At 45.7% G+C, this 11,874-nt stretch overlaps 1 protein-coding gene across 1 annotated transcript; it reads right to left on the minus strand.

The window, feature by feature from the left end:
* Nucleotides 1-4,821: 4,821 nt before the first annotated feature.
* Nucleotides 4,822-8,060, minus strand: Ankrd34b (ankyrin repeat domain 34B). The gene has a single exon (XM_052159693.1). The coding sequence runs from the start codon at nt 8,043-8,045 to the stop codon at nt 6,519-6,521; it is 1,527 nt and encodes a 508-aa protein (XP_052015653.1). The 5' UTR covers nt 8,046-8,060; the 3' UTR covers nt 4,822-6,518.
* Between the last annotated feature and the right edge of the window lie 3,814 nt (nt 8,061-11,874).

The following is an 11,874-nucleotide window of genomic DNA, read 5'->3' on the forward strand; positions in this document are numbered from 1 at the left end:
CACATTCCTGTTCTCCTATTGTACACCTACCTTTGGTACTCCTGCCTGTGTGGGACTGCAATAACTTAATTACTGGCCATGGTGATTTAAGAGCTTTATCCAGGGAGGTCCTTCTGTTCTACCTCCTTCCTTCCGGCTGATTTTGTAGTCCTTAGAGCTGCTCCATCATGGCTGCCTGCTGTAGGATAGACTCACATCTGCACTGGCGGGAGCGGTCTGTCAGCTTCCACTTCAGGACAGCTTCCACACATCTCCCAGTGGAATAAAGTGACGTTCATTCCTTTATCTCAAGTTCTTGGTCCCAGTAAGGACCCACAGTTGCAGGAGCCAGCTGCTAAGTGGTTTTTTAATTTTTTTTTTCAATTTGAGAAAATTGATTTGGATTGAACTGTTTTTCTGGGCAATCAAAATCTGTGCCATCCCAGCCAACACTAAGAGAGCACAAAACAAAGCAGAAGGCTGTACGCATGACTGAAACCCAGAATCTGCCTTCAACTTTCCCTGTTCAGTCTAGAACAAGTAAGACAATCTAGAACGAGACAAGTCTAGAACAAGACAAGTCTAGAACAAGTAAAGACAATCTAGAATGAGACAAGTCTAGAACAAGTCAAGTCTAGAACAAGTAAAGACAATCTCAGAGGAAGACCAATAAGTGAGACTCTTGTGAAGTGTCTGGTCCACAGCCATCCTTGTGGGTTTCCAGGAATGGCTCTGCCTCCCTAGGACAAGTGTCTCCGTGGGCTGGCAGCTGTTCCTCAGTGGGAATATTCTAGTGGCTTCTTTTCTAGTCATGTTTGATTGCACTTGAAGACTCTGGACTAAGTCATGCCATCATCCATTTTTAGTATATAAGGCCAGCCAGTCTCAACACACTCTTCTTGAGCTAAATGCTATTATCTATCTATCTATCTATCTATCTATCTATCTATCTATCTATCTATCTATCTATTTATCTACTTACCTACCTACCTATTTATTTACTGTATGACTATACTATTGCTATCTTCAGACACTCCAGAAGAGGGCATCGGATCCCACTACAGATGGTTGTGAGCCACCATGTGGTTGCTGGGAATTGAACTCAGGACCTCTGGAAGAGCAATCAGTGCTCTTAACTGCTGAGCCATCTCTCCAGCCCCTAAATAATATTTCTTTTGCTTACATTTAACTGTTTTTCAGACTCTTTATCATTATTTTTTATCTTCTTGTACTGATTAATTGTGAATCAATGTAACAAACCGCCTACAGAGCCTCAGAAGAGGAGAGGGGAGGGGGAGGAGGGGAGGGGAGGGGAGGGGAGGGGAGGGGAGGGGAGGGGAGGGGAGGAGAGGGAGAGGGAGAGGGAGAGGGAGAGGGAGAGGGAGAGGGAGAGGGAGAGGAGAGGAGAGGAGAGGAGAGGAGAGGAGAGGAGAGGAGGCTTTGTTTGCCATAATGGTCTGGGAGGGTTTCAGTCCGCCATGGGGTGGGACGCACAGCAGTAGGGGCCACATGGCTGTGGCTGTCCCCTGTACAGCGGGACAGGTTGTAGACAGTGCCCCAAAACCAGGGCATGCCAAGTGACTTCTCTGCCAGCCAGGCCCCACCTCAGAAAGGCCCCAGTGTCACAAAATAGTACCACAAGCCTAAAGAACAAGTGCTCAGAACAGGAGCCCATGGGGGACATTTCCAATTCAAACCCCAACTCTTCTTGTACATTCTGTTAAATGTCATCCTCAGAATCAGCTCTTTCACAGTTGGTCAAGGGATGCTGGATCAGTAGTAGACACAGGTGAACAGGCTAGTCCCGTGTTCCAGGCCCGTCGGCAGTTCCAGCACACACCAACTGCACTAAGCTAGTGATTAACTGGCGCTGACTATTCTCCTTGCAGTGAACCTGCTGCATTCCCAACGGCCTCTCACTGCGGATTTGATCCTGCATCCATCCCAGCATAGTGGACGCCTTCAGTGAGTTCTGTTATCTGCAGGGCATCCCTCCCAGCCTTCACTTCCCATTTCTTCCCTCTAATTGTAGATTTTTGGAGAAGGTTCACAGAGACGGACAGCGCATCAGCTTGGGAGGCTGACAGGTGAGCCTACCATATTTGACAGATTTGCTGTGCTCTGGCTCTCCTAAGAAGTTGGGCTTGTGATCCAAATGCCAGCTGTGGGTGGATAATATAAGAAACTATCAAAAAACAAGTAAACAGTAGCCAGGGGTGGCAGTCCATGCCTGTTATCCCAGCAATCCTGAGGCTAAGGCTTGAGAGCTTTCAACTCTAGGCCAGCCTGAGCTATGTAGTGAAACCCTGTCTCAACAAAACAAAACAAATGTGATCTAAGGAATACTGGCACTAAGCAAGTCTATGTAAACATAATTATTAATCTACTAAGAATCATGGCTTCCAATTGGACTAAGCTTTGTATTAAAGTAGCTGTTAAGCCAAGCATAGAGGTATTGCCTGTGTTCCCAGTTCCTTGGTAGTCTGAGGTAGGTGGATCAATTGAGCCCAGAAGTTCTAGGTCAGCCTGGAAAATGTAAGGAGACTCTACAGAGAGTGTGGGGGTGGTGGTGAGAGAGAATGAAAGATGGAGAAAAGGGAGGAGAGAGAAAAAGAGGAAGGGAGAGTTGGCTGTGAAAATCATTGCTGGGCATGGTTGGCGAACCTTGCCTTTTGGCTTCTGTTAATAGTTCTTGCTGACTGAAGTGTGTCAACCAGGATGTGGGGTTGTTCATAAAAGGTAGAGAACGGTGAGGTTCAGGGCTGCAGGATTTGGGCAAGTTCCCCATGCAGCTGCCAGCCAGGAATACAAACTTTCTCATTTGGCTTTATATCCATGGGTTCCTTGATGGAATTACCTTGCAACAATTGGAACACTTATTTGTATGTGAGGTATGTCAAGGTATGTATGTATGTGCACACACGAGTGTATGCATGTGTATGTGTGAGTGCATGTGCATGTACATGAATGTGCAAACCAGTGGTCAATCCTGAATGTCCTCCTTTATTGTTCCCTATTTATTTTTTGAGACAAGGTCCCTCCCTAAACCTGAAACTTGCTAGCCACCGCCACCACCACCACCACCACCCACCACCATCACCCCACCCCCACCACACCACCACCCACCACCATCACCCCACCCCCACCACCATCACACCACCACCACCACCACCATCACCCCACCCCCACCACTTCCACCACCACCACCACCCACCACCACCACCACCACCACCATTACCACCACTACCACCATCACCCCACCCCCCACCTCCACCACCACCACCATCACACCACCACCATCACCACCATCACCCCACCCCCCACCACCTCCACCACCACCACCATCACACCACCACTACCACCACCTCCACCACCATCACACCACCACCACCACTTCCACCACCACCACCACCACCACCATCACACCACCACCACCATCACCCCACCCCCACCACTTCTACCACCACCGCCACCACCACCACCATCACACCACCACCACCACCACCATCACTCCACCCCCACCACCTCCACCTGCTCTTGCCTCTGCCTCCCTGCCTCATAGCTGTGTTTAGCTTTTATGCAAAGGTGAAGATGTTGAACTCATATCTCCGTGCTTGCCCAGCAAGTACTTTACCCATCAAAACATCTCTCTAGCCTCCCTTTAATATATTCATGCAGGATTGCTCCCCTTCCTCCTAATCTCCTTCTTCTCCAAATAGTCCCGCTTACATTTCCAGATGGTAGTCATATTTAAATGTACATTTAAATCTAGATTCCACATGGCAAAATATGTATATTTACCTAAGTCTGGCATGTTTTGCTTAACATGGTGATATCTGTTTCTATTTGTTTCTCTGCAGATGAAGTAACCTTGCTCTTTAGGACTGACCAACTCACCTGTCCACGCCAAGGCTGGTGGGACAGTCTGCTACAGCTGACTGCCTTGCTATCTCTATCATTCCTAGAAACTTATCAGCCTCAAAGATCACCTTCAAAAGGCAGGATCTCTGTTAGGCAAATACAGGAGTAACAATTATTAGGGAACAGAAGGAGATTTGTAAAGGGCTCTGTGGCTAGACGCCTGCTCTGTGCATGTCCACCAAGGACACACTATGCAGGTGTTACCGCCTTCTCTGGAGAGGCGATGCCAAGCTCATCTTAGTAGTAAGGCTGCCTGTCCCCTCTTAATGACAAGTCCTAGGGTCTATATTAACTATAGCCTAGGACATCCTGCTCATCAGGAACTAAGAACAGCACCTGTAAAACCCCCAAGTTAAAGGAGACCTTTAAGTTAATGTTAAATCAAAATCTATAAAATCTATATGAAATTCAAACATAAATGTAAAACACACACACACACACACACACACACACACACACACACACACACACACACACACGATTCCTGTAGGAAACATTGGAGATTCAGCATGGGTGCCAGCGACATATTCTATTTAGTGCAGTAAGAAAGAAACCTGGTGGAGTAGCTTTATAACTGGACTCTACATCCCAGGTATCTAAAGTGTGCTTTGGATTCAAGAAGGTTAAAAATTCTGGTGATGGTCAACAAAGTTTTAACCATGTCAAATTGTGTTTTCATGTTGGGAAAACAAGTTACTCTGATCTTTTTGTTATTTAACATACATGTGTGGAACAATTTCTCTTAAAATTATGTTGAAATATTACTAGTATCTGAAGGACAAATAAAACTTAGTCAAAATGATATTTTAAATCTTTATTGATACCATCTTGATAATGAATTACTCTATTTACATAGTCTTCCAAACTGTCTCCTTACCATGTGAGGTCAAGTACTTTTTGTGATATTAAAACTTGCGAAAGGAATTCAGCTACTTATAAACATCAGTACAATTTTAATTTCTGAATAAAAAATATTTCTAATGTAAGTAATAGTCTCTTCAAAACATTAAATGGAAAAACCTACGATTTAGTTTTTTTTTAAAATAAAAGCCACAAATAATTAAATAATTTCTCTGTACATTTCAAAATGCTTATATCAAATTACCAAGAAAGGCCTCATGCCACCTGTTGGGCAAAGAAACGAAGCTGTAGAGGGTGTCTTTAGGCTCACACCCTTGGTTTTCTAGCGCTTCGCTTAGTCTTTGCTTCAGAACTGCCAGAGTGAAGAATTCTTTGAACACTATGCTTTGAAGTCATGTAGGTAATATTGTCATTTTTTAAATATCTTATAGTAATGTGTATTTTGTTACAAGTTATTCATAGACCCTAAAATACTAGATGATCCAGATGTCACACCAAGGACGTTATCTTTATATGACTGTCTAATAACTACATATCAGAAATAAAGATATTGGTTAGCAGTGACCCTGTAATACACCTTATGATTAGGTTTCTACTTAGCTTTTGTAATTTTAGCTAAACTAAACTAATCTACTAATCAGTGTTTCTTTTTTAAGATGAAGCAAGCGTTTACTTCCCATTTGTGTTCAGTCCCAAATTTCTGCTCCCCTGCTCTGTTTTGGGAAGACAAGAATAATGTGTTTCAGGGTGAATCCTTTCTAATTTTTGTATTATCTTGGTATTGGAAACCTATGGATAAAATACTAAAAAATAACAGGAGTAATTCCATAAGATGACATGATTGGTAAGTTTGCTTGAAAGCAATGTATGGTGCAAAAGAGCAGGATTTGGTTTATGGTTTGCTGGCTTGCCCTGACAGTTTGGAGGATGGGGAGCCAGCCTGTTAGAGGACAGCCTTTGGTATCAGTCATCCTTGGTCCCTTGTTTGAGACAGGGTTTCTTTACTTGAGTATAGACAAACTATCTGAGCCATGTGTTTCTGGGGATTCTCCTGGCTCCGCCCATCTCCCCCACAGGGAATGCTGGGACTAGATGCTTGCACTCGCCTGTGTAGGTGTCACGTGCATTCTGGGGGCCATGGCCAATCAGCCATCTCCTCTGTCCCACAGCTGCCATGCTGATGCAGACTCAGCAGCCACGGTGAACACGGCTCTGGCTATCTAGTTTTCATGCTTTAAAAGTTTTAATCAGACTTTTACCTGCCTGAGTCAACATTTTTAAAGGATACATTCATTCTTCCTTTGTAGTTTCGCTTTACTGATGTCAGTGTTGTCTTTGATGGTTTTGGCAACATGAAAAACTACAACCTTGTTGACAAAAAGTGTCTGCAAAATTACTGACTTTGAGAGCATTGTTTCATAACAGAACATGAAGCCAATCTGAAATGTGGAAAAGTGTTTCTAACACAGGCAACTTTCTTTCTTGGTGATGTTTAGGTTAGATGAAACTATGTGGACCACAAGAAAGTCGATAAATATTGGACATTTTGAGAAAAACAGCTTTCATTTTGTTAGAATTCCCTCAGAAGCTATGTATTAAGCTGTGCTCACAGTACCTAATAAAAAGTACACTATATTTTGATTTGCCTGGCTGCGATGCACTAGCTAAGACTTAAAAGGATATAGTTAGGATTTCTTCTCTAAGTCTATGTTTTTCTGATACAGACATTTGAACATAATGTGTTTCCTAATGGTCTCTTAGAAATTTACTAATTGCTTAATTTGTTCTGTCTGCAGGGACTGCCTCCTTAACAGCATCTTTTTGGTTTTAAATTCTTTCGGGAAAATAGGGGCCGTCGGCATAAGCACTTTTTGGCCACAAGAAAGCAGGCTGCAGATCTTGTTGTTGACACCAATGTCTGTAATGGGAGGGTGAGGATTCACATTCAAGGGTGGCAGGAACCCAGGTCTGCTCTGCGCCAGACTGTGATCTACCGGGAAAGCGCCAGAGCCACGCCTTTCCAACACCGCGTGATTCCTCCTGCTCAGGGGGCCCGGAGGGGCAGTCTCCACTAACTCTTTGGATCCTGATAGTAAGGAAGGAGATGGCGCGAAGATCTTTTTCTTTGCAGCTTTGCCATCTTCTAAGGTTGGAGGAGCGATCCCCTCGGCGAGCTGAGAATCAGAGCTGTAGTGATTGGCCCCTGAGTTTCGCTTTTGAACTATACTCTTTAGAGTGGAGGCAAAAATCTGATTAGAGTCTGCGTCCTGGTCAGTGGGAATGTCCACGCATGTCTGGTTTCCTTCTGGAAACAAGGAATGGTAATTGATTTCATCATATGACATTTTCCTTGAGTTGACCTGGTCAAAGGCCCTGAGCAGGTGTGCAGTGTCTTTTACGTCGATGCTCTGGTGCCTGGTGATGAAGCGCTTAGAGAGCGCCAGCGCGCTTGTTTTGTAGGCTATTTCTTCCTCTGGAGTGATATCTTGAAGCTCCTCTTGCAAGGAGGCCACTCTGGCCTGGTGCTTCAATGATGGGGTACTCTTGATCCAGGCCGGAGCTTGGGAGGGCTTGGGCCCGTTAGGGGCCATCACAGGCTTCCTCCGAGGAGAGTCTGGGTCCCAGGCGTTATCACTGCCCCCGGACAACTCCTTATCCTTGAAGCCAAAAAGCGTCAGGTCCGACTCAGAAGAATACGAAAGTGGCAACGAGGCTGCTTTGATGTCAATTTCCGAAGGCGTGGCCGGCGGATGGCTCCCATCCAGGTCGGCCGGAGGCATGTTTAGGTACTGCTGGGTAGTGTGCCTCCCAGAGGGCGACTTCGCGGTGGTTATGATGATGACCTCCTTCCCTTTTGCCTGGCAAGCACTAAGGAGGACCTTCAGGGTATCTCTGTCTTCAGCATTTATCGCGTAAACCAGGGCTGAGTAGCCAGAATGGTCCTGCAAGCTGAGATCCGCCCCGCTCTGGAGGAGCAAGGAAACCACCTCCGGGCCGGCTCTCTCCAGGCACGCGTGCATCAGGGCGCTCTTCCCGGATTTGTCCTGGATGTTGGGGTCAGCGCTGTTCTCTAGAAGGTATTTAACCATCTTGGCTCTACCGACGCTCTGCTGGTCGACATGTTTGGTCTTACAAGCAATCATTAAAGGGGTTTCCCCACGGTCGTTGCTTTCGTTGATGTAGGCGCCACCTTCTAGCAAAAGTCTAGTGAGGCGAAGCCGGCTCTGATGCACAGCTTTGATCAAGGAATTTCCGTCCGTTGAAACTTCTGAGCCTTCATCCATCTTCAAAAGTCAGAAATCAATACCTGGTTATCAAAAAAAAAAATGGTGATTAGTCAGACTCAATGTCCAACTTGTATTCATCTTGTCATGTCCATTTCTGAAATATGTATGAACGGGACATGGATGGGACTATGTTATTAACTGAAGCAGAGCAAAATCATAAATTGCAAAAATAAAAGAAATTTCAGAGTGATAGTAACCTTTATGGAATTGTAAGTTAAAATGTTTCCTTAAATTCTTCCTTGAAGCAGGAACTCAAGTATTTCCCTAAATTTCACATGTAACAACAGTCTACTTATTTTCTGCTCTTGAAGAACATATTTTAAACATTCATATTAAGAAGCAAAGTTGGGCTGAAGAAATAGCTCAGCAGGTAAGAGAGATTGCTATGCAGGGATGAAGACCTGAGATTGAGCCTCTAGCACCCCAGTGAAAAGCTGGGTGAGTCCCACCGGCGGCCACGTGGGCCTGTAACCCAATCATTATGGTCAGAGAGACGGGTGGATTCCAGGGTCTCCCTGACCAGCTGGTCCAGCTGCAAAGGTGATTTAGGTTTAATGGGAGAAAGCAATAACAGAGGCCTCCTTTAGTCTCCTCGTGTGTTTGTACTAGTTAGTATGCATAGTCCGCACACAGGTACACATGCACGCACACAAACCTAAATGAACAAATCTTATAGAAAATTATTATTATTTTAAGACACTGGAGTGATGGCTCAGTCATTAAGAGCACTGGCTGCTCTTCCAGATTCAATTCCCAGCATCCTCACGTTGCTCAAAGCTGTGATGCCAGGTCCAGGGAATCCGCTGCCTGCTGTGTCCTCCTCAGGCTGCAGGCATGCAAGCAGTGCTCAGACATACACGCAGGCAAAACACGCATACGCATGTGCACATACAATAAGATGTGAAAGAAACTTTAAAAGGAGAAATGCAGGATTTGTAATCACTTAATCTTTACCACTAATACTAAAAATACATGTTTATTTAAATCTCTCTGGTTCAGATTCCTTCAACAGAGAATTTCATGACGGGGGGGGGGGGGGGGGTAATAATCGTCACTTTATATTGAGCTAAGAGAAAATTTGTCTTTTAGTTGTGCTTACCAGAGGACACAAAGATCAGATTGGTTTTATAAATGTGATATGTACAGCATGTAGATATAATCTGAATAATTCTTAGAAAAATATTGTTTCTCCTAGATCCTTCTTTGTTTTTGTTTTTGGATTTTTTTTCTTTCTTTTTTTTGGTTTTTTTGAGACAGGGTTTCTCTGTGTAGCCCTGGCTGTCCTGGAACTCACTCTGTAGACCAGGCTGGCCTCGAACTCAGAAATCTGCCTGCCTCTACCTCCCAGAGTGCTGGGATTACGGGCGTGCGCCACCACGGCCCGGCTGGATCTTTTCATTACTTAGAGTATATTTTATTATTTGTTGTACCCAAGCCCTCATAGGACACTCTCTCGCTAGTTCATACGGTGCACTGGCATTGCGCCAATGAAAACTAGGAACATTTCTACACCAGTGTGGCTGTTCACTTCTACACAATGCCAACACAGCGCTACTCACTGAATTTTTAAATTTAAAATTATGACTCCCAGGTGGTAGATCGCTCTTGTAATCTTGGCGTTTGAGATGTGCAGGCAGGAGGACCACCATGAGTTTGAGGCCAGTCTGTGCAGGCAGGAGGACCACCATGAGTTTGAGGCCAGTCTGTGCAGGCAGGAGGACCACCATGAGTTTGAGGCCAGTCTGTGCAGGCAGGAGGACCACCATGAGTTTGAGGCCAGTCTGTGCAGGCAGGAGGACCACCATGAGTTTGAGGCCAGTCTGGCCTACAGAATATGTTTAAGACCAGTGTGGGAGCCAGAGAGTGTGGGCCCTGTCTCAGAAAGAAGAGATAAAGAGGACTAGGATTGCGGGACCAGAATTTTCTGTTTGAATTCAGAAAGGTGGGGCTGGAGAGATGGCCCAGTGGTTAAGAGCACCAACCGCTCTTCCGAAGGTACTGAGTTCAAATCCCAGCAAACACATGGTGGCTCACAACCATCTGTAATGAGATCTGACGCCCTCTTCTGGAGTGTCTGAAGACAGAAAACAGATACAGTGTACTTACATATAGTAAATAAATCTTTAAAAAAATAAAGAAATCGGAGAGGTGATTAATAGACTAGTCCCTTACTAGACGGAAAGAACATACAAAGAGATCAGAAGGCCACGAGGGGAAAGACGGAGTATGCATGCACAGAAATGAATTCAGTGTTGATATCTGTACGTCCCTGATAGGGGCTGGGCAGAGCTACAAAGATACCAGCCTGTCCTGAGGAGCTCACAGAGACTTGGAAGATGCTGTATAGAGCTGGTAATAGCGAGATTCCTGAGATTTCAACAGCTTTAGTCATTTAGGAGCAAATGAGGTTATTCAGAAGTCAGACACTGGAGCTTCGTTTTGAAGACTGTGTAAGGATTTAGCAGGTTTAGCTAGGCACGCGATTCAGTGGTCCCCCCGGTTCTGTCCCCAGCACCGAAACAAACAAACAAACAAATAAATAAAATTAAGAAGCCAATAAGAAGGCTTCCTGGGTAAAGGTGCTCACTGCAAGCCTGGTGACCCAGGTTCAAGCCCCAGAGCCTACACAAGGGGGACGAGCTAACCAGCTCCGGACCGTTGTCTTGGGCCTCCACACGCGCACCACAGTGTGTCTCCCCCCCTCACACCACTCACACGTCACACGCACACAATAATAATAAATATTTTAAAATTAACATTAAAAAAAGACTTTTGCAGGCAGACAAAAGAGAGACTGATCTTTTGATGATTAGTGGAGATAGGTGAAGCCTAATCTGCAATTATTATCTGTGATGACAGGCTCTGTTTACAGGGCCAGAACCAAACTCTGGGAAACATGGCTGCAGATGGCTAGGGTCAGGGCTTATGCGGCAAAATGCGCACAACTCATTTTGCTCCCTCCTGAAACCTCTCAAAACGAAAGAGTTATTTTGTTTTGTTTTGTTTTGTTTTGCTTTGTTTTGTTTTTTTAAAGATGTACACTCACAAAGCCAGAGAGAAAACAGGGAAGCTGACAGCGGCCTGGAAGCCCTAACGCAGACGAGCCAGTCAGAGAAGGCCAAGAGCTAACCCCAGGCCCAGCACAGAACCTTGAAAGCAGGGTGCTCTAGGACTGGGGTTCAGGTTCTAGGGAGCAGGCCCAGCCTTTGCTGCTCTGGCGAGACCTACCGGGACAGCAGCAGAAAGCCTCCCATGCTCCATGGGTCTGAGACTCCATCCCCAGCCAGTACACCGATTCCATGTTCACTCAGATCCCCGAGCCAGGCTGGCATGGGGAAGCCTGGGACCTGTGGATAGTGGTTGGCTCCTCCAACCCCAGGCCACCGGTGACAGGCAGTGGCCTGCTTCCACGCTGGGGTCATCTGGGGGTCTGTTGTCTGAAAATGGTAAGACGCGGGGTCTTTGGACTGAAGACAAGAAAGTGATTGTCTGAAAAGAGCTGAAGTCTATCCCACCCTCCATACCAGACGCAGAAAGAGTGAGGGAAGACACCGGACCCCTGGGGCCTACGTGCCTAAGAGAATACCACAAGCTGTCACACAACACCAGGGCGGTCCACAATGAGACTCACGGGAGCCAAGCATCACCCGTGTGCCTTCTCGTCTGTCCTTTCGTCCAGTCCTTTACTCATGAGCCAACAGACAGGAAGATAAAAACTTCAAAAACTCAGTATCCTCGAGGGAGTAAGGAACGTCCTAAGCATGAGTGGCAGCAAGAGTCTGTGAAGAAGAATATTCAGAGACCATAAAATCTCAACATGAAAGGC

The sequence above is a fragment of the Apodemus sylvaticus genome, chromosome 16 (assembly GCF_947179515.1).
Source record: "Apodemus sylvaticus chromosome 16, mApoSyl1.1, whole genome shotgun sequence".
NCBI lineage: Eukaryota > Metazoa > Chordata > Mammalia > Rodentia > Muridae > Apodemus > Apodemus sylvaticus.

Coding starts and splice junctions, on each gene's coding strand:
- Ankrd34b (XM_052159693.1), bottom strand. CDS start 8,045: ATGGATGAAGGCTCAGAAGTTTCAACGGACGGAAATTCCTTGATCAAA.